We start from the raw sequence: 24,844 nt of genomic DNA on the forward strand, positions 1-24,844 counted from the left end.
CTTTATTACATTATTACAATTGCTTCACAACGTGAATTGTAATAACGCCCGAAAGTGTAATAAACGTATTGTTTGGTTAAAAATTGCATCTAATCGCATTTTCAAACACAGATTATTGCATAATATAATGCATACATGTATATAAAATTTATATTAATAGGGCAATACGACCTGTGAATTACAAAAAAGGTGTTCTCATACAACCTCACTTGTAATAAAATTATTACATTCTTACAATTGCTTGAATTGTAATAACGCCTGCAAGTGAAATACACTTATTTCTTGGTTTTAAATTGCATCTGATCGCATTTTCAAACACAGATTATTGAAAAATATAAGGCATACATGCATAAAAAATTAATATTAATATAAAAATACGCCATATGAATGACAAAAGGGTGTTTTCATACAACCTCAATTGTAATAAAGTTATAACATTATTATAATTTATTGACTTCTGAATTATAATGACGCCCGAAAGTGTTATTAACTTATTTCGTGGTTTAAAATTGCATCTGATCGCATTTTTATACAACGATTATTGCAAAATAAAATGCATAGATTTATATAAAATTTATATAAATAGGGCAATACCACCTATGAATGACAAAAAAGGTGTTCTCATACAACCTCAATTGTAATAAAGTTATTACATCATTACAATTGCTTTGGAACCTGAATTGTTATAACGCTAAAAAGTGTAATAAAGTGATATCTTGGTTATGCTTATTTCTTGTTGTTTGTGCTGTTAAACGTGATAATCGACGTCTCCGTGCTGACCTCCATCCGTATACTCCTCAGAGTATGATGGTGACGTCCAGGAGTTCTCGGCTGGTGCCACAAATCAGGTCAATGTAATCCGCGAATCTCAAATTAAAGATGGTTCTGCCATCGATGGGGATAAACATATGGTGGTCCTGGGGGTCTCCTGCATTATCTTCTCAAGGAAAATGTTAAACAAGACGAGGGAGAGCAGATATTCCTGACGGACGTCCACAGATGACCTGAAGTAGTCACGCATATGTCAATAGAGAAGTACTGCGCTGATAGCGTTTCCGTTCAGTTCTTTGAGGACTCGCAACAGCCTTTCAACAATTTGAAAAGTAAGAAAACGATAGTCCAATCGAATGACTTCCAGGGAGGTCCTTCAAATTTATATTGCATATCATGTTAGATTGTATCTCACCAAAACCGCATATTTGACAAGAGCCTTCTCCTGAGACAGCTCAACTATTGTTTTACTATGGTAGAATTGTGTGTTTCAGTAACCTGCTACAATGGAAACAAATACATATTTGAAGTATAATAAAGTTCGTTTGTAGTGTATGAAACTTTAAAGCTAAAAGTCATGATGTGGAAAATCTTGGGAGAGAAACACCATGCGATTTAACATGCCGAATACAAAACCTCCAAGCCTTACAATTTAAGATAAAAATAGTTCCCAAATGGTCATTTAACACGTATACACTTAACACGAAACCCGCTGGGATGAGCTAACTTCGACCCTATAGGTAGATTTGAACAGATTAAGTAGTTGACCACGAGACGATGCTGCACACTAATTATTATACTCATGCCTTAATATGTAAAAGACGGGGATGATTTGAAAAAGAGTCATACAATGGTCATTTCTGTTGCGTTTCATTAAAATCTGCGGACGCAATAGAACTTCATTACTCAAACGAAAAATATATAGTCCTTAAAAGGGCTTAAAATCTAACGAATGTACCAATGAGTAGTGATATAGAATGTATTTGTTCTGGTACGCAAAAATGTCTTAAAAATATTCAAACAACAACTGTAAAACGTGAAAAAATATCACCCTATGCCTCGATTTAATTTTACACAGCATGCAAATTGTAACACATTACGAGCGCGAAAAGAAGATTTTACTTTAGAATCATTAATTGTATTTTGGAAAGAAAATGATCAACATCAAATATGGTGGCGATTGCTCCTGACAACATCATGTTATGTCAACATACATCTACATGTAGATTTACACACAGAGTCGTTCTAAAAATAAATAATCAAAAAACTATACATGCCTAATTTTCATGGAGGCTGCAGATTTTGATGGCGTCTAGATCTAGCCTTCAAATCCTGTAGTGTGTGACCCAAACACAAGATAATCCGTAATACTTATATTAACTTAATTAAGCTTTGAAACACCTGTTGCAAACGGGTTATTCTCACTGAATAGACTTTCTTTGATAACATAACAAAGACAATTCGAATAGACTACTGAACCGAAATACACACCCATCATTATGTTCTACACACACAATTTTACATCCAAATAGGCACGCACATTCTGAAAATCAATAACACGAATAAGCTAGATCTACATGCAGATCTAAATCATTCATCTCACCGGTTCCATCCGAGGTAAGTAGTCCATAGAATATGCACTTTTTCATAATTACATCCAGGATGCATTAACATGAAACAAATGCGCGTCTTCAATGTTTTATTCCCAGACATCGCATACAAGTTTCGTGTACACCGAAAGATGACATAACATATTTTTGGAAAATGACGCAATAAGTGTGTCATTTTATGACGCCATCAATCAGCGGATTTATTATACGGATGGCGAAAAAATATGTCCCTTGACTAGATCTAAAGGTTATAGGTCGTATAATGTTAAAGCTTAAGTTTTCTCGACTCAAATGATTTCTTATGAAAAATAATTTAGTGGTAGAGTAACAAGTAGTCCGTGCACGCGGCGACAGGTATATTCAACACGATGGGGTGTTATACCGTCAATGTCGATAAAAAAAATGCACGAATAGTTCATGCATGTATTCTCTATTCAGACATTAATGGTTTGTATCTGTAGATTAAAACTAAATTGGACTGTGCAACTAATGGCTTAATACAAAAATTATAAATCAAGATTTAGGTCGTAAACAACAGCTACACTCGTAAGCGGTAAAAGGTATTAAATATTGCATTAGAATTTTCAAACCATAAGTTTTGTATACAGTCAAACCTGAGAACAGCGGTCAGTCAAGGGGAATGACCAAAGTGGTCGGTGTCCACAGGTGACCGTTGTTTTCGGATCATACTTTTTAGATGGTTTGTCAGTTGGTAGCATTGCAACGTCGTTACCCCACCCAGTCGTTTGCATACAGTGTACAAAAGGGCTCATTGTCGATAATTCAGCATAATAACATAATTTACTTACATTGGATAATACAGAATATTATAGTATACATTTATTTAATTTCATATTGTTAAACTAATGCAATTACTTTATCAGCGATATTATAATTGTTTACTCATGCATCACGTTTATTCAGTAAATTAAGCGTGTCACGTGCCGTTGACGTCACGTCCGAAGAAGCATAAAAAGCGCGTTCGCTGTCATAAACCGAAAGCACGGTGTAACTGTACCGTTCTCATTCAAAGAAATAGACGCCATAATGTTGTAAAATTTTATTCGTACGCAAACATCACTCAAAAAGCATTTTCATTCAAACAACCTCATACAAAATAAAAACATGGCAAAATCCTCTTTCATAAATGCCTAAAGTGTGTTATAAATGTTGCAATTCAGTGTCTGTGTTTCCTTTATAGAAGATCACTAATCCTTGCATCGCCTTCTTATGAAAACAATCGCCGGCTTAATGTTGTTTTTAACACTTTATCAGCGATAAAGATCAATTGACTGTGTCTCGCGCTCATGCGTTACGCCTGCAGCGGATAATTGCTACTAATACACATTGCTATTGTTAATTTCACCTGTTTCATGCAATCAAAATGCATATTAAATAATAATGATGAGACAAACTCTGACATATTTATTTTGAAGATACCCCAATAATTATATTCGGAAAACAAACCTTCTCAACACCCTATTATTTGTTAACTAGCAGCTGGCCGCTTTTATCATAGCAAAGGCAATTACCGTGGCACACATTGTTTATTAATAGGCGTTGCTACAAACATTAGACTTATGTACAAGTATGTCACGTAAATTATTTTGAGATAAGGTATTACAAGGCACCATGGGTGACTTTCTCTACGTATGGCGTAATAGTATTACAAATAATGTAGGCACATCTGGTAGAGGGAGAAATAAGTTACGTACTTAAAGATCATTTAAACAAGATTAAATGTGATTAAACCATATGTTAAGTCATTTCTATCTCCTAAGTAAAAATCTGCTCTTGCTAAATTTCGTTTTTTGGTTGCTCCCCTTAAGTTAGAAACTGGAAGATACGAAAACATTCCAGAAAATCAGCGTGTCTGTCCGATATGTAAAGAATCAATTGAAAGTGAAATACATGTTTTATTTGAATGCAATGCCTATCAAGATTTGAGAGATGTAATAAATAATAAAGCTTATGATGTTCAAAATACCTTTGTCAATTTTACCATACATGTGAAGTTAAATTTTGTGCTCTTCAATACTGATTTAGTCAATATCACTGCCTAAACCTGCTTTTTAATTTTAAAATCTATGGCACATTTGTTGTACAGATAACTATGTGTATATAGTTCTATAAGGATATGTCATGGCTGCATAATATAAATAATAAATTATTAAGTTAGCATTTATAATATAGATATTTATTTCACTATACTATTAGGTTCCGGGTAAATACTTTTATTCATTACATATTTATTATTTCTTACATGGTTATATATCATGTGCAGCAATCACGTTTCCTATATTTATATGGCAAAATCTATCGCTATAATTGTTATAAGGGACATAAATCTATAGTGCTTGGTGATAGGAAACTGTTGTTGTATCAAGATCTTTGGAGTTGTTCCTTTTGCAAATAAGAAGCAACTAATATTGTCAAGGTGATATCTAATTAATTGTTACTGGAGTCTTTTGGTCAATATTTATAATTCAGGTTATTGATATGGACGTAATGAATATTAACTGCTTCTTGTCTTAGAAGAAATATATTTTCTCACTGTCAATATTGTAATATTTCTTATCTGAAAATATATTTTAACTTTAAGGTTCATGTAGAGGCTTCATTTTGAAAAATGTGGGACCCCTAGCATTCAACTCAAATTTGACTAAAGGAAGAGTGCCACATTGATAATGTATACATATATGCTTTAATGGATGTTTTTCCTTCAAACTGCTACCAATTTTGTACATCAACGTATCATAACATCCACAAAATCAATCAAAATACAAAGAGATTTTAACACTAAAATATACATTATTTTCAAAAATCTGAATCATGTTTATTCCACGTATTTCGGCGGAAAATTATATAACTAGTGAATGATATCGACATTGACGAGGGCAAGTTACGCTTAAATAGTAAAAAAAGTTTGCATATCTAGAAATATCAAAACTCGAACACATGTCATTTCATCACCATGGGGGCAGCCATTTTTAAATTAATAAAATAGAAAGAAACATGCTAAAAACTCACTCATCGCCTAATTGACATTCCATACGGTTGACGATGACAAATGCATTGGATTGTAATCTTTCCGTTGATGTTTGCAAACTGCACGATCAGACCTCATAAACACTCAAAAGAATAACTATGTAAGAAGCATTTCACCAATGTTTACAATCGTTGTCGAATCACATATACTTTATTATTGCGCATAAAATAGTACGCTTACATACTGACAGAAAGATCTAGATTACTCCGTTCAATTCATCACGGTATACTATTCTATTGATAATATATAATAATACATCGCTTTAACAATATGAAAGTAGTAATAATTCTTTTAAACGGAGTTTTTAATAACGAAAGTGAAAACAACGGAAGTTGGTTGGATATTCTGTGAGATGCACTTCGGCTCCAGAAAAACAATACAAATTAACTAAAAAGACGTGTGGGGGACAATTTTCAGCTGGAAACTATTTCAAATAGGGTAAGTGATGATATCTCTACGCGGTCATTTCTGTTATTTAGTGCGATCTCTTGCTGATTAATGTAAATAGTTGTTTTACAAGTTGCCACCAAACTGTCAAAATAAGCATGTGTTATCTCAGGTATGTGTATACACATACCCGGTTTTCTCACCACTGCACGTGGTTTCGACCGATTTGTTTTGCACGTTTTTCTACGGATCACAGCGATGACCACGCTTTCAAATGGGTATAAGGAATCGAAATATAAAATCAATCGTTTTGCCAATTTCTTTATATTCCTTTACAATTTTATATGTCGTCTGCAATCTATTTCAATTTGAGATGGTTTAAAATTTGCAATTTGGTTGAGAGGTAAATAACAAAATTGTTAAGCCTTTGAAATAGAATTGTGACTCTTATTATCCACCATACCTGGATTGTTAAAAAGTAGTTACGTTTTAGTTATTTTTAGAACTATGTTTAGGATATTTATCCAAAAAAGGCAGTTGAATAAAAACTCATTTGTTGTTTTATGACAAAAAATTTCTGTGAAATGTTGCTACCTTGACCTTGTATATGTATATAGCTTTGTATTTATTCAACTTAAGGTAGTGCATATCATTCCTAACTTTAGATTGAGATTTTGTAAATTAGTGTAAAAAAGTATTGGTTTTAAACCAAAATACGAATAAAGCACACAAATATTGAATGTCAAAAATGTGTTTATGTTATTCTATCCGTCTTTAGCTTTAAAATGATATATAGTTTGACCATATTCTACCACATTCATTGAAGAAAATCCAAAGCGAAGTTTTGATGAATTTTCCCCCCCCCCATGAACCTTAATACAGAGGATCATTGCCAACCTTTCCACTTAGGATCTAATTCTAGCTGGTATTTGCTCTTTTAAAATAATTTTCAATATGCGCGTAAGTGCTTCGATCTAAACTATCCAGTATTTTAGGAATGTGTATTATTTTATGGATGTTGTTTTTATCAAAGGTTGACAATGGCAATTTGGTTTATATGATGTATCATATAAATCAACACGTATGATAAGAATACTTATTTGTCAATTTGTTACATATTTTTAAAAATGTATATTACAAATCTGTAAAGACTGGCCTTGCATGTTTGACATAGTGTATTGTATCTGTATATATTGTACATGTCATGGATTAGACAATAAGCAAATACGCGATGTCCCAGATTAGCCTGTGCACACTTACAAGCCTGTGTAATGCGCATATGTTATTGAAGGACGACACTTTCTGATTTTATGGTGTTTGTTTGTTTAAAGAGAGTCTATGGTACTGGGATAATCGGTTATGATCAAATTTGTTCATTGTTACGCATTTCTTAATATGACTAGAGATTTCAATAGCCGCAGATTAATGTATTCTGACGCAATTAAATTGAATTTGCTTTGTTTTTAACAGAATGGATATTTTCTTGAGTACCAACTCATCAAAATTGTGACCATTGATTCAACATCAATCTTACATATTACAAGTGGAATTGCAATGACCTAGCTATGTAACTAATTGACACAACGCCTGTGTATTGAAAACACCCTCTATAAATAGAAGTGACACCATGGGACGTCACTTATCTCAATTTCATTTAAGTCAGTTTAATAAATGTTTATTTGGGAACAGAACACTAAGAGCTGTATTTATATATTTCTCTTTAGTATTTTTTGAGTTGAATAAATTATCTGACAACGTTGAGTGCAAATAACAGATTTCAAATTATTCTATGGTCCAATTATATATGAAATATGTAAGAAAAATATTTCAATAGCACAAAACTGAATTCAATCTCCCAAGTGAATACATTTATGGTTAACGATGGTCTCGTCAAATAACCACCTGCTTCGTAATAATCACACAATATTGATTATCTACACTTAAGTTGTCATAACTACCAATAGGATATTTCGGAATGGTTAAATACGGTTATATCCATGCAAGCGTATTGATCTGCGTGCAATATATTCTAAATGGCTGCATTGTATAACGCTTTGCGAAATATATGTATCTCGGAAAAAGCATTTTTTTTTGGAAAAACCCACTAATCTGCTGGTACAAATAAACATGACCCAGTTATAATCCTTTCAAAATCACACACCGTATCAACCGTTATTATTTAAAGTAAGCTATCATTGGTTGATTTAATGGACCAGCGTTGTTTGAACCGGGATGATTAGTGGGTTTTTCTAAACTCGTGCTTTTCCGGGATCAGTCTATTGTCATGTCAGGCAATTTCAATATATGTATCCCGGAAAAAGCAACTTTTTGGAAAACCCCACTAATCTGCTGGTACAAATAAACATGATCCATTTATAATCCTTTCAAAATCACACACCGTATTAACAGTTATAATTTAAAGTAAGCTATCATTGGTTGATTTAATGGACCAGCGTTGTTTGTACCGGGGTGATAAGTAGGTTTTTCTGAACTCGTGCTTTTCCGGGATAGATCTATTGAAACCCGTTGAATGCTTTGATTACAAGTTGTACACTCATAACATCCATGATAAATAGCCCAATGCTAGGAATGGAATCAAATTACAAGTACAGTAATCATATTCAGTTAACAATTTTGAAATGTCTTGTACTTCTAATTAAATTCTCTTCAAGTAGGTGTTCATAATACTTAATTTTTAAATTTATTTCTGTACAAGTAAATCTTGACAATAACTGTTTCTGCCCCCGAGAAAGATACAATGACTGTTCATAAACTATTAATTAACAGCATAGTCAGTTCATGAACAATTCATGAACTCAACCTTTGGACGTCATGATCAAGATTCAACAAAATCATACAATTAAGTTAATGACCTGTAAAGAACCTAAAAATATCAAACTTCCCATGCATACGAGTTAAATAAATATGTTGACTTAAAAGATTAAACTGAGACGATAATGCATTCAACATAACTCTAAATTATAAGATGCTATTTATCACAATAGTTAAGCTGTTTTGTTACTTAATAACAATTGAAAATATTGCGAAACGAGATTAGTTATTATTTATTTATAAATGTTAATTAACATTTGGTTCATGAACTTAAGTTTATAAGATTGTTTTGATTTTATGAATAGCCATGAGTCATTTATATTCGTTTTTGAACACATGTATTGAATTTGTTCATGAATCTTTCTGGAACATGTTCATGCACAGTTCTTGATTGCGATTAGAAACAGTTTCTTGTAGCACTTAAGATTAAATGAAACATGTACTGATTGTCAGACAATCTAGGGAAAGTGAAAGTATACAATTCAGCTTCATATTTATGTATCTATATCATCTGTTGTTTTAGATAATTTATCTTTGCTTGTTTCATTTTCAGTTTTTCGCTGGTAACGGTAGTTGTAAATGGGGTCGTTTTGGTATGTTTGCACTTTGTAATTGACAGCTTTCATTTAAATAAATATACCCGTTTTATGCACTAACAACATTCATGTATTGCAAAATTCTGACACGAAAGATGAAACGAAATGTTTTGAAACTTAATGTCTCAATTTAAGAAGCTTGATTCAGATATTTATATTTGTATCAAATGCAACTGACATTTAATGTTTGCAAAGATTATGATTTATCCTTGTTAAGTTTATTGAACTCAAATATTGTACGATGTAAAATGGATATATTGTGGCCGTTAAAAAAGGACACCATTTAAGCACATTAATAATGACTGAGTAATTACTGGACAGGAGCTGAATTGTGTTTCAGCGTAGATTTATAAACCTCTTTTGATTGTTAAAAAGAGCACAGATCCACTTAAAATGAGCGAAAATCCAAGTTTGAAGAACGGCAGCTTAAACGCAGTATACGTCATGTGAAAATCAGAATGTAAACACAAGAAAACATAAAAACTTTTCTCAAAAGTACCGGCAACAAACTAAATAAGATTAGCTATTTACCGTAAAATAACTTGATGCATAATGTAACGGAAAGAACGGTAAGAATGTTTTTTCATACTTTTTATTGAATTATGGTACCTAGGTCCGTGAACTTTGCCGGGAAAATGTCCTTTACTCCGTGAAGATTTCAGTCTTCAATCGTGTCTGATCGATGGCTAGTAGGTCGTACGAGTTGTGTATCGTGTTATTTCTTAAAATGTGACACAACATTTGTAAACATATTGCAAGATATGTACTTTGCCAGAAAGGCAATTCAATTCATTTCTGCGTTTCATAAGACCATGCGCATGGAAATCGCTGCACACTTGATGAAGTTATTGATGTTCAAAGCGATGCACCCAGTTTTCGGTTGATTTTAAGTTCCATACCTGGTTATATATAGATATATATATATATATATATATATATATATATATATATATATATATATATATATATATATATATATAGTGAATTTTGTTTTCCAGAGAAGTTGATTTTTCGTTATAATTCGATTATTCAAAATGATGTTTTTACTAATTAATACCATAGCCACACGCTAACCACCAGTGGGTTGAAATGGTACAAGGAGGACTGGTTGATGTGATTTCAAGTGACAGATTCGTTTAGACTGTTTGTTGGATCATTTCAGTTTATTAATATTCATGTTTAAAATGTATTTCTTTATGAAGCATACGTAAACCCTGGGCTTTATTTCCACATGTTTCTTCTGAAAAGAACTAACACTGTTGGCGATTTTTACGTTAAACACATCGTTATAACGAACAGTGTATTGACGCTTCATTTTATAATAATACAACAGTACAATAATATAATGTAAAAACTGTAAGTGTAATTTTATTAATAAGAATATACAAATCAAGCCTCCAAGAGCCATGATATGTTCAGGAATATGTAAGCCCACAGCTTGTCACAGTACTACAAAATCACCCAAGGTCGTCCAACAATTTAGGTCGTCCAACTCTGAAGGTCGTCCAACTCTGAAAGTCGTCTAACTCTAAAGGTCGTCTAACTCTGAAGGTCGTCCAACTCTGTAGGTTGTCAAACTCTATAGGTCATCCAACTCTGAAGGTGGTCCAATTCTGAAGGTGGTTCTCACTCTGAACGTCGTCTAAGTCTGAAGGTGTCCAACTCTGAAGGTGGTTTTCACTCTTAAGTTCGTCTGAGTCTGAAGGTGGTCCAACTCTAAAGGCCTTCGAAAGGGATTTCATTAGACATAAACAACCAGGAGTCAAATGACCCATGGTAAGACCTTTTGCCGAGTCAACCTTTATAGTACAGGGGACATTAGTAGCACAGCTAAAATTACATTTCAGTAAAAAGTAATTGCAACACACCATATAAAAAAGTTGTATTGCATTATTTAATTATACTGTAGTTTTCCGTTTTTTGCGCACAACCATGCATAGCATGCAACGAATTTTATATTGCAAAAATGAAAAAAAACATTTCAAGAAACAAAATCTAGCAAATCAGTCCGAAAACGGGCGCAAATTTATATTGCACACGCAATTAATTCGTGTCATTTGAAAGCGTTCTTTTCCATTGAAAACGGGAAGTGTTTAAAGATCAGAAGTGTGTGTTGCTTAGCGGTAAACGTTTGACAATTTCAATTGAATATTCCCTTGAGAATATGGAAGAACTGAATAGGAAGCAATGTGGAAGCTATCTTTGAAAACTTAAACCATATTTCTCTTGAGTACCCTAATAGCACAGACATTTTATTGCTAAGTTGATCCTTTCAGTTGATAACACGTCTGAATAATTATAGTGGAAATTATGTACCTCCAAATGTTCTGTGGTCCAATTATGACGCTTAAACATCAGTTGTCAAACTTTTCAATAGCTCTACAAATGAAATTACCCTCACTTGAGGTCATAATATATTGATTACATGACTGCTCTTTCAACATCTTTGTGTGACAGGCAATTTAAAATATATTTACACTCAATTAAATTGCGTTCTAATCTTATCATGACTGCCAAAGCACTTGAAGCATTGGACTAAATGTAATTGTCTAAATAGAGATCCATATTTAAATTCTATAATGAGAATTTTTTAAGTGTCTTCAAAAAAAGTTATTTAAGGGGAAATATTAAATCCACTGGTAATCAGCAATTTAAGGGATTGTTTCACACCATTTTTCATGTTTATGCTACTGTAGAAAGCCACATGGTAGTCACACTGTTTGACCCTTAGTCAGAGTGGGTGTCTGGGGGAATTATGTCCGAAATTGGTGTAGGCTCTGTATCTTTTCCATTATTATGGGGACTTTAATATCACTTTGTAGTAATGCGCCACTAATAAATTTCATGAAAGAAGGTGAAAGGTCACAATTCAAGGTCATAGGTCGTGAGTTTTCAGTTCTTCGTTTGTATTGAATTGATGACAATTAATGCATATGCATTAAGCCCTTTTATCCCAAAATGAAGCTTAAATTATATTTTCTATTAATGATTTGAATAACAAAAGATAAAGTGGTAATAACTTCAAATTAACCTCGCAGACAAGGCAAATAAAAAAAATCACTTTTATATCAAATGAACAACCAATGAGGTCTGAATTTTTACCTTGTGACATTTTTAGTAAACATCTTAAATGGACCTATTCACAGTTTGTCATTAAATACTTAATATTGATACATGTAAACATTGGGTCTTCAAATCTCCATTAAAAAGATTACAATTAAAAAACAAACAAAAAGTTACCATCAACTGTGCTCGAACCACTGACCCCTGGAATAAAAGTATATCGTTTAGACCACTCGGCCATACAATGAGAGATGTATTTTATACTTTAAATGATCAATCCTCGTAGCATGAAAAAATATTACGACAACAACAAAACTCTACAAATTATTAAATAATTTAATTTTGTCAATTTACCAAAACGCGAAAAGGTCCCTTTAATGTCTTCAGACTTGCAAATCGAATGAGCTCAAAACACTGTCAGATTTTTCATCATGAATAACTTACAGGTTTAGTGGTTGCCTGTTAGCCTGGGGCAAGTAGATTTAAGCCCAGGAAACTCAACTTCAAAAGTTGGTTACAGTTGTGCTAAAAAGCGGGGCAACTAGCTTTTTCAAAGCTTAAACAACTCAATCCAATTAAACATAGAAATCAAATTGGCGACTGTGGATCAATTAGGCCTAGGAAATTATTCAATTCCGGCCCACCACAAGGCATGATGCATGAAAATTCTGTGTTGTCGGCAAAATTGTTGCTCAATAATTTAAAGAAAATAGATAAAGTATTAGATATACATAACACACCATGTACATGATTATAGGCACTTTAAATATGTATGCGTAGTTTACGTGTCACTTGGTAACCTACTGAACATTCGGTTTGACATTTAAATTGTAAAGATGTCCATGAAACTTTATTAAATTAATTAAATGCAGTTTTCATGGGGTAGATTATACAAATTTCATATCTCAACTTCATGACAATTCACACTATTGCCTACTTTAAACAACATGCCACGCCGGCATCGGGAATCAATGAAATGTCAATACGCAAAGTAAACCAGTACCTTAGTTTTTACAAATAAAATTTAAGTTTTGTCAATTGACATTATCGTCGTTATCTTCTCGCCACAAAAACAGGATCAGTTGGGAGTGGGTCTATAGGCGGTAATTGACACGGTTATTCAACACGTTATACAAATCAGAACAGAACAGTACAATACCGCATTACACTCAGGCGTGCATTACAAACATTATATTGAGATTTTGGTTTGCCTATTTCAAGTTTTGTTAACCAATAATCGTGAGTGAATTATCACCGTTATAAAGTGTTTTGTAATGCCACTTGTATCAAGAGTATCTGTTCTTGTTGAAATCTTTTATGAGGTAATGTTCAAAGATCCCTCTAAGGCCGTCTGACACACGGTTTAGTTAAATCTAATAAAAAGCGATCATTGAAAGTAGTGTTTTACAAAAAAGGTTCGAAAAAGGTACACTTTGTTTTGGTGGCAATTACAGTTACAATTACATTTTACATGATATGTAAGTGGTAGAAACTTGCTCAAATTTGTTATCAAAACAGGATTAACACGTCATTTACCGTTGCCAGGTATGTAAAAACAAGTTATTTATCAAATATAATAATATACATATTTTTCACTACTTCCAATTTTATATCATCGTCGGTTACCCACGACTAATTCATTCCGTTACTCTCCAGCATCCCCATGGCTAATGCTGGAGAGTAACGGAATGAATTAGTCGTGGGTATCCGACGATGATTTTATATTTGAAGTTTTAAAAGTTAAGAGGTGCGGAAAATGTACCGTCCATGATATGTGTTAAGGCTGAAAATGAATATTTTACTTTTATGTTAAATTATGTAATATTTAAGTTAGAGCGTAGCCACTATTGAATTGACGGTATTAATCTAGCTGAAATAATTCGCGTTCAGAATAAATCTGAACGCTGAAACTCCGGTCTGTAAAAACCATAACGAAAAATAAATACAATACTATAATGTGAATTACAGTATTTACAAGTGTATATATCTAAAATCTACCGGTTGTTTGACAAATATGATCTAAGATCACAAAAATTACCTGTATTTCATTCGAAATCATAGACATTGAACAATCATATTCTCAAAGGCAACCATTTTGGCATTGTTGTTGTTGTTCTTATTTCGTACCATAGCTATTTCGTACCTATTACTTTTGGGGTATTTCGTTACTGTCGATTCTAATATTTTGAGTTATAGTAGTTATAATTATTATTTTGCTTCTTTTTCTTCTTATGATTATTATTTCCAATTTAATTTCTTACTGTTTTGTGTATATTGCACACTTTTTTTGTTCCAACTCAGTTACAAACATAGTTGAATTTAACCTCCACCAAGGGAGATAACATTATCTTTACTAATACTATACAAGGATTGATATTGGATGAAACAAACTCGAAATATAGTTTATTGACAGGTAAATTTCGATATATTTTGCTCAATATATACTATCTAGGCAACGTTCTTTCATAAAAGTCACAAATATGTGTGTTTTTAAATTTAGGAGTGATGCGACCGAAATTCGTGTCGGAACTCTCGCTATTAAAAAGATAGAGTGGACTATTGACGCCAAGAGTCTGCCAAAGCAAAAATCATCAAAAGACTCTCAGGCGTCAATTTATATTGACTAGTATTAATCTAAACAAAATTCATTCACTGATGTTTGTGTAACAGGTCTATAAAATTAGTGTTGTGTAACCAATTTCTTGTATGTAAGGTGGTGTATCGGTTGTGACTAGTTAGACACGCAGAAGTTCCGGTTTATAATACTTGGTTTTACGTTTTGAGAATGTATAACATCTTTGTGACAGGTATGGTAATCTTTGTTTAAAAGTATCTGTCCCTGTGTATTTCCTGCATTAATGGCCCAACTCGCTTCTATTTTCTTCTTTCCTTTTTGATAAAACTCTTGGACTGTCAATAACATTTACATTGGTAAAAATTTGGTTGTTGCAGTAACTTGCACATCACTTTCACCTTGAAATATTAATATTACATCAGTCACAGTGCTAACCTCCCCCAAGGCTGAGAGAGACCAGGTCGAGAGTAGTTTATACTCTGTTAGTAATATGTGCAGTTTGTCAAAGTAACGATGTATAAACACTATTGTTATTGTCACTGTGTTGTTTTCAGGATACCTATGTTTTAAGATAATTAATATGTTATCTTAATATTCCATTTGTATGTTAATACATGTATGTTGATTGGAACCAACACACAGCATACCATTTATGTTTTAAAGATGAATTTTAGTTTGATGTGTATGTATAATTATTGAGTATGGTTACCACGTTAACCACCTATATCTTGTAACCTTATTATTAAATATGCGTATTGATAATTTGTATATTTTCAGGACGGTCAGTTACAGATCAGTTTTGACGCTCATATATTTATTATATATCCACTAAAAAAACTTGTAACTGTCAGTGCCTTTGTTGGGATTCTGCCCCACATTTTGGAGCTGCCAGTGTTACATTTGCATAAAATTGTTTCGTTTGACTAGTGTTTTTTTTTGTTTTTTTTGCAGACAACTGGTCCTAAAAAAGAAAAGTTATTGAAGTTGCAACTCACCCGATGAGTTCCTCGCAAAAATCTGCAAGAAAAAATGCCTAATATATACAAAGGAAAGGGAATGACAGCAGTCAAAGAAGCTCATGTGCGGAGAGCTTTAGAAAGCGTATGTAAAATACTAAATATGTAGGACAGCAGTTAGAGTGTATAGTTAATTGTGCGTATTTCTGTACCCGGCGTTACAGTGGAGAAGTGTAAACACATTCCCATTATATCGCTCACGCCATCCAGTGGACATAACAGGGTTCGACATTAACTTTTTTTTACAGCCAGACCATCGGACCAGCTCCTCTTAAAATGTACTAGCCCGAATCTGATGTCTACTAGACCATAAATGACATAGCAAATAAACAGAATTGTGTCGTGTAACTGTTTAATCAGGTTTTATCAGAAAATAATTAGTGAACACAAGAAAGTTATTTTGATTCACAGAGTAAAAAATAAAATAAAACTATTTAACAACATAAATTGTTTGTTGTAATTTCACTGTTTATCACCAGTTAAACAAATGATGTCTGTACAGCAGGTGACATTTATTGAACGTTATCAAATTCTGGCCTCCTTGACCGCTGTGCTCCATGCTATCACAGCTCCAAGGCCCTTTTCCATCATAATCTGTGTCAGTTTTACCGTCGGATTCTTCTTTATTAACTTATTTGTCGGACGAAAATCCAATCTTGAACAAAGCCATTCTTTAAATTACATTCTATGGTCTGCTACGCCAAAATGTTTACATTGACGATACCGATTTTCGATAGAAGTCGTAAAAACATGTAAAGTTTTACAACACTGCAGAAAATCATTAACTCTTTCAGTGCTGGAACCGAATTTTGAAGGTCTTTGCAAACAGTTTGGATCCAGATGAGACGCCACAGAACGTGGCGTCTCATCTGGATCCAAACTCTTTGCTATTCTGATAGTATTCTTTGAAAAAAATTGAAGAAAATGCTAATTTTAGAAATTCAGCAGACAACATTTAAGCAGACTACAAATTTCCCAGCATGCAAAGGGTTAATATTCATGACAACTTTACCAATGGAAACAAGCTATTTCTGCGGAAAGCTCTCCTTCGCGTCTAAAAATAGCGATGAATCATGTGAACGCTCCGCGTTAATTTATATATGCTAGTTTTGTTCTGATGTTAATAATGGATACAATAGTTATTTTACACATTAAGAGAAAAATGTTTTCGGTTAGTTATAGTCATATGAATCAGTATAGATTTTGTATGTACGACCAGTCTGACAAGCTAGCCCACAGTTTTACTAGCCCGACCACCGATCTTACTAGACAGTGTCTGTCGGACGTGCCTTAGTGTCGAACCCTGCATTAATATGCAACAGTTTAAGATTTGATAAGTCATAAGCTTTAAAACATACACATATTGGTTAAGATTGTGCAAGTGCTTGTAAAGTGTTTATGGGAAAACTTATAAAGAATGGAAAAGTGAAGCGTCATGGTCAATACAACAATCATTGCGAAAAATAAAGCCTGGCTGTGACAAGGGAATTATTATCTTTTTTGTTATTGATACGATTTTAAAATAAGGTTACTATGTGTGATACATACGTGTTAAGACATAATAATATTATTATGCCCCCCTTCGAAGAAGAGGGGGTATATTGCTTTGCACATGTCGGTCGGTCGGTCTGTCGGTCGGTCGGTTGGTCCGTCCACCAGGTGGTTTTCGGATGATAACTCAAGAAGGCTTAGGCCAAGGATCATGAAACTTCATAGGTACATTGATCATGACTCGCAGATGACCCCTATTGATTTTGAGGTCACTAGGTCAAAGGTCAAGGTCACTGTGACCCGAAATAGTAAAATGGTTTCCGGATGATAATTCAAGAACGCTTATGCCTAGGATCATAAAACTTGATAGGCAGATTGATCATGACTGGCAGATGACCCCTATTGATTTTCAGGTCACTAGGTCAAAGGTCAAGGTCACGGTGACCCGAAATAGTAAAATGGTTTCCGGATGATAACTCAAGAACGCTTATGCCTAGGATCATGAAACTTGATAGGTAGATTGACCATGACTTGCCGATGACCCCTATTGATTTTCAGGTCACTAGGTCAAAGGTCAAGGTCAAGGTGACCCGAAAAAGTAAAATGGTTTCCGGATGATAACTCAAGAACGCTTATGCCTAGGATCATGAAACTTGATAGGTAGATTGATCATGACTCCCAGATGACCCCTATTAATTTTTAGGTCACAGGGTCAAAGGTCAAGGTCACGGTGACCCGAAATAGTAAAATGGTTTCCAGATGATAACTCAAGAACGAATATGCCTAGGATCATGAAACTTGATAGGTACATTGATCATGACTAGAAGATGACCCCTATTGATTTTCAGGTCAGTAGGTCAAAGGTCAAGGTCACAGTGACCCGAAATAGTAAAATGGTTTCCCGATGATAACTCAAGAAAGCTTATGGCTAAGATCATGAAACTTCTTAGGTTCATCGATCATGACTCGCAGATGACCCCTATAGATTTTCAGGTCACTAGGTCAAAGGTCAAGGTCACAGTGACAAAAAACATATTTACAAAATGGCTGTCACTACAACTGAGAGCGCATATGGGGGGGGGGGGCATGCATGTTTTACAAATAGCCCTTGTTATGATTAACTTACACATGTACTATAAAGATACACAATCATAACAAGTGATCAACAAATTGTTTTATCACTTATGAACAACCTATTACACACGTGGTCAAGAGATGTGTGCATGAAATTGATGCCGGCCTTCTAATGAAACTTTTTTTGACTGCAGGCTTTAAAACCGCGTTATTTTGATTTAAATAATCTTCAAGAACTTACTCTTGTATGGTTGCAAAGGATTACGCATTTACAATACAGTTATTGGTAACAATCAATAAGTCAGTCTTCCAAAGCCACGACTGATATTGTTTGAACTTTATATTTGTTTATTAAAAATAAAAGGAAGCAACTATTGAACTTACGGTATTTATCGGAAGATATTCCATTCACTAATTTTTGCATGATGTTGCAATCTATGCGAAAACTTATATTGAACGTAAAAGTCAAGCGTCTTGGTCAATGAACAATCATTGTGATAAATAAAGCTTAGCTCTGACAATCATTCGGGAATTTAAAAAAAGCGCCTAGGATGCAGCTGCACATAACCTTGATATGAAAAATAACGCATTATATGTAGCTTTTATACATGCACAATATCAGGAACGATACGATAATGACGAAAAATTTAACTGTCAGAAATATTCGTCCGAAATAATGAATAGTTAAACCGACTTTAATAATTTAAAGTACATTTTTATTTAATAGAACCTTTTATACCATTTGTTTATTTAGCCTCTTATATACGTGTTCTGGTTATTTTACCGCTTCTTATATGATACAACAGTAAATTTAGATTTTGAAGAAAGGATTGGTGTCTTAAATACCCAAACGTTCTTACTAACTCAAGACACTAAAAGAAATCACCATTGTGGTTTATGGAACTATATATATGTCGGGATAATAATACCAAATAACGGTAAATGGTCATAAGCTTAGAACGTTCTTTGCTTGTGAAACATAACGTTATTTGTATCTATAAACAAATCTGAGTTAACATGTAATAAGTATTTATCTGAGTTCTCATTTCATCGACTTATTATGTTGTGTAGCTCTGTAATAAAATAGATGTTTAACGTTTTAACTACTCTGCATTTGGTAACATTATAAACTTGGCGACTATAATAATCATATTATTGTTGAACAGGAATTTTGCTTGGAACTGCTTGAATTTATTCCAAGTATCTAATATAAAGACAAACAGAACTTGTACGCAGGAAACGACCGCAGCGTTTTCCCATTCAATCATATGATTTCAGTGCATCAGTTAAAATAACAACGCATGCGTAGATGTTCAACTGTTTAAGAGAATAGCTCTTATACAACTACCGTTCACCTATGGAAGTGTTCGATACAATTTAATACGTACATGTATATATAATATATCATAACGGTTATTTCTCCTTCAGAATAATGGAAACAAGAGCATTGTGACGTCCGCGGCTGTTGCCAAAGCTCTGAGTGACATTGGCGTCAATGAAGAAACGATTCAATGGAGAAGGACAACGCAGTTGTATATGGAAGCTTTGCAAACTATCAATCAACAGGCAAGGGGCGAGGATTCCGATGTATATCATTTAGGAAGCCAAAGCGAAGGTTCTACGACAGTAGGTATGAACTCAGACTACGATTGTCTGGAGTGCTATAGAGAAGTGCCAGTGATTCAGAATACCGCTGACAGGCAGTTTGAGAAAGAGCAGCTACTTGTGGTTACAGACATGTCACCCCCGCCTCAGTGTTGCTGTCTGCAATGGCTCAAGCCTGATTATTCTATAACTTTGACTGATAGAACGTTTCCGCATCTTCATATTGATGCTCATGGGCGGGTATTCCTGAGAAACATTGTGATGAAAATGTATATAACACCGTTCTTCAAAAGATGGGGTCGTGACTATATCCAACACGGTCCTTCGCTAACCATCGACGATACTGTAGATATGGTCTACGCATTTCATTGTGCAAAACTGCCTGAAGATTGTCAATATATTTTCCGGAGACCAAAGCCTGGGCATTGGCCTTCCCCAGCATTGTTAAACCAGCTAAAGGATAGCGGGGTATTCCTTGTTTCGACTGCGCATGTTGAGAACACAGCACACTGGGACCCTCGCCAACACATAGGAATATTAAAAGTGCGAACATTCGATAAGTCACATGAGCTTTATTGGAGGTTATCTACCAATTCGATGGAGCGGCTTTTGATGTTCGACCTCTCAATGACGCAAATGAAAGTGTACGTACTCATGAAAATAATCAATAAAGAGTTTTGCAAGCCGCTAGTTGGAGACCGTTTAAGCACGTTTCACTTAAAAACTACGTTGATGTATAGCGTGGAAATGTCACCTCAACACATCTGGAAAGATGAAAATCTTATCCAATGTTTAAAATTATGTTTGACGACATTAAGAAGGTGGTTAAATGTGCGATATTGCCCTCACTACACAACGGCAAATGTGAATTTGTTTGACGGTAAACTTCGATTGAACGAGTTTCCTGTTTTGATAGAATTGTTCACAGATATTATCCGTGACGATTTGTTTTGTTTGTATAATGTTGAAATGGACGACCTTGGTCACCGTATATCATCGCATTCCCCAGATAGTACAAGTGGGCGTCATTTCAAAGAACTGGATATCGTTGTTGCCAACCATATGTTTAATATTCGGGTCGCTTTCTCATGCACAAATTTTTACTTAGTTTTTAGGTTACAGCTTGTAGAAGAAGATACATCACAACTTATAAACGACCATGCCCGGTACATTCAAAAGCTTGAGACTATTAATAAAACCAGCACGGGACACATTCGTTTAGCAGTCTCTACTACATTACCATTTCATTATTCCATTCAAGCTGCAATGAAAGCATCGCTCTGTATCGTAAATAATCTAACATTACCGCAAGAGATATTCACTTTGTGTGATAAGTCTCTGATGTCCGACGTGACGTCGAGTCGCCTTAAGTTGGCTTCGATATATTTCTCTGTATGGCGTTTTAAAGAGGCTGCTGCAATTCTTAAGCAAGCAGACGCTCTTATTTCTAACAAAATAATATATTTTAGCCCTTTCTTTTGTTATAAAAACCCTAAGTTTGGTTCAGAGATAATGGGAGGCCGAAAAGAGTTCATAGACATCTTGCAAAAAAAGGTTGCTGTGTGTACGATTTTTAGCAGACACGACATGAATTGTGTTCCTGGGCAGCTTGTTGCCGAGTTCTACAGAACAGTAACGGTAGAGGATGCAAGTTGCCGGCTTCTCAGCGATTACTGGATGGACCTTGCAGTGGTTGATTCATTGCCATATTTGTATTACCTACAGTATTTAACATTTCGAACTACCGGATTAATCAGCGACAAAGACAGTGCGTTTAAGAATCTCCATTATCACGTTATTTCCAAAGAGTCAGAAATTCGTCCATATCATATCGAAACCTCATTAAATCTGTTAGGACATTGCTGTGAGCTGGAAGGCAATTTGTCAGAAGCTTGGCGTGCCTATAAGGACTCAGTGAAACTTCGACCCCAGAATAACGCAGCTTACTGGCACATGTTTAGGATTATTGGAGGGCTTATTTATGGGCTTAGAATGTTATCCTAGCGACATTCTGCTACACAACGGTGCAAATATGCATGACAAAGGGAGAATATAAATATGAATATTTGACATAGTTGAATGTTGATGAGAGATTTTCTCTTTGTGATGTCTAGTTATTGTCAATATTCAGTTTGACTCATGATTGCAGCGCAGATGCAGTTGAACATAATCCTGTTCACATTAACCATGTAGTCGTATTGCCATCTTCTGAAATTAGTAGCGAAGAGCTGATACTTAATTACGTAGACATTCTTATGAATATCTATTTACATTTTTCTGTACAGTGCTTACCTGTTCATTGTGATTTCTGTTAGATTTATTAAACCTTAGGGTCGTACCAATAATGTACTACAGGTTAGGTTTGTCGAGACGCTCTTTTAAGGAAAAGCTTTCAATAAGTATCTTTTTAGATTTATCAACTTTCAAAATGGTTTCATTATACCGACATTGCACACGTTTCTTCAAATTGCTGTAAGAGGCATTTTTACTGATTCAATCAGTACTTAATGGTTTTAGAACTGTAAAACGATATGTATTTTTGTTCTTTCTTTGCTCATTTCTGATTGCCATGGTATTCTAAATCGAAAATCAAAGTGACGAAAACGTACCAAACAATTATTCTCTGACATTCCAAATAGCCTCAACCGTTTTCCCCATTTTTTTTTCATGACCATTTAATAACAAAAACCATTCGTATGTTCCTAAATATTTATAAAGCAAGATTTATTTTGTAAATATGTATTCTTATGATGCGCTAATTATAGTTAATGGCATTGGACAAGTGGGATAAAGAAAATATAAGCAAATACGTGTTGTTTACTCATCTCAGATAACCAGAAAATGGTAGTCTCGAGTCAAAAGTTATTTTAGAAGAAAGAAGAAAATTAGGCGGAAATAGGACACAAACTTTTGGCATATAAATTGTTTATGACTTATCGCTGATACGAAAAAGAAACATATTTTAGTATCACTGCACATTTTCCTTTCTTTCAAGGCTAAACACGTTTGCACAAATGAATTTGCCGAATTATGCTGCACTTAAGAATAAGAGTGGTCGCATTAACTTATGAAACATCTCGTTTTTAGCTCATCTATTTTTTGAAAAAAAATTATGAGCTATTGTCATCACCTTGGCGTCGGCGTCGGCGTCCGGTTAAGTTTTGCGTTTAGGTCCACTTTTCTCAGAAAGTATCAATGCTATTGCATTCAAACTTGGTACACTTACTTACTATCATGAGGGGACTGGGCAGGCAAAGTTAGATAACTCTGGCGTGCATTTTGACAGAATTATGTGCAGGGTTGGCACCAATCGACCGCCCCCGGTTTAAACCGGCGGTTTTTACCGGTTAAAACCGCCCCGGTCAATACTCCCAAAGTTGTCATTACTGGTCAATACTGGTCGATTGAACTTTACCCCCAATTTTGATTAATATTCCATGCTTAATTAAACAATATTGATAATATAAATTAAACAGACATGTTGCCAATAATGTCATAAGCTATTAAAACCCACTATTTTATACCTGTTCATGCAATTTGTAGGCCAATCTCTCAAAATTTTGCAAATGAGTCAAGTTGGTCAATTGGATTTTGCTGGTCGATTGGATTTTTTTTTCAATTCTAACGAATTATGAATGCTCAGAAAATTATGTGCTTGATTCAACAATAACCTGTCAATTACTGTGTATTAGTTGTTCCTCATGCCCCACTGTCTCCACAGTCTTTAGCAGTCTTCAAACCTATACAGGTTAGGGCACCCAAAACTGATAATAGGGCCTTACATGGCACCTTTGACACAACCCTTACTTGTCATGTATTATTGCCTGGATTTCTTTAACAACATAGTAAAAAAATATTTTGTTTTACCATTGGTATAAAAAAAACAACTTAATAAGAAATAATTATTAAAAGAAATAAATAATTGAAAAGAAGAGTCTAGAGTAGACCAACAATTGGTAAACATTATTTGTTGCCAAAATCAAGAACTTTGATTGCTTATTCATTTGAAGACCAATTGAACTTTAAAATAAGAAAACCCTCTTCATATAGAAAGGAGACAAATTAGAAGTAACTATTAAATTAATAACAGTAATAGCAAGTTATCTCATTTTGTTTGAGTGAAATGAAATAGCCCAAGGGCAGATTTGCTTCATTGTCACTATCAGAGACATACCAGTGCATGCATTTTATTACCAATTAAGGCTTAGGGGCTAGATCATTTATGACCCTAGAAACCACAAGAGTTCTGTTTGCCCATCAGCTTATCAAATAGATATATCAATAGATCAGTGAAAAACTATGATAACTATAATAGTAATAATACTTCAGTAACAGATGTGATATAATAATGAGAATAAGATATTGCCTTAGTTCTTTTGTATTTGAGACCGTTTCCATAAATAATAAAGAAGTATTTTTTTACAGCTTTAAAGCTTTTTTTACAATAGATAACTCAAAAAAGTTTATCAATTACAGTTTAATGATTGATTTAATATAGAATAGCTTAAATTCTTCCTTTGTCATGTTTAAATGCTACAATTTTCAATCGACCAGTATTGACCAATAATGACCAGTAATGACCAGTATTGACCGGTTTTAACCGGGTATTGACCGCCGGCCCGGTCAATACTCAATTGACCAGTCAATATGCCAACCCTGATTATGTGCCCTTTTTATACTTATAAAATTTAAAATTTTTGTTAAGTTTTATGTTAAGGTACATTTTATTCCTTAAGTATCAAAGCTATTGCTTTCAAACTTGCAACACTTACTAA

At 34.1% G+C, this 24,844-nt stretch overlaps 1 protein-coding gene across 2 annotated transcripts; it reads left to right on the forward strand.

Annotated features, from left to right (window-relative positions):
- The first annotated feature begins 13,601 nt into the window (after nucleotides 1-13,601).
- Nucleotides 13,602-22,829, forward strand: LOC127841500 (uncharacterized). Of its 2 annotated transcripts, none has more exons than XM_052370369.1 (3): nucleotides 13,602-13,853; nucleotides 15,835-15,984; nucleotides 19,893-22,829. In XM_052370369.1, the coding sequence occupies exons 2-3, from the start codon at nucleotides 15,913-15,915 to the stop codon at nucleotides 22,071-22,073; spliced, it is 2,253 nt and encodes a 750-aa protein (XP_052226329.1). In that variant the 5' UTR covers nucleotides 13,602-13,853; nucleotides 15,835-15,912; the 3' UTR covers nucleotides 22,074-22,829. The 2 variants fall into 2 exon arrangements, with proteins under 2 accessions (XP_052226329.1, XP_052226328.1); XM_052370368.1 differs by lacking the exon at nucleotides 13,602-13,853 and adding an exon at nucleotides 15,043-15,115.
- Nucleotides 22,830-24,844: the final 2,015 nt, after the last annotated feature.

This window comes from Dreissena polymorpha, chromosome 8 (assembly GCF_020536995.1).
Source record: "Dreissena polymorpha isolate Duluth1 chromosome 8, UMN_Dpol_1.0, whole genome shotgun sequence".
Lineage (NCBI taxonomy): Eukaryota > Metazoa > Mollusca > Bivalvia > Myida > Dreissenidae > Dreissena > Dreissena polymorpha.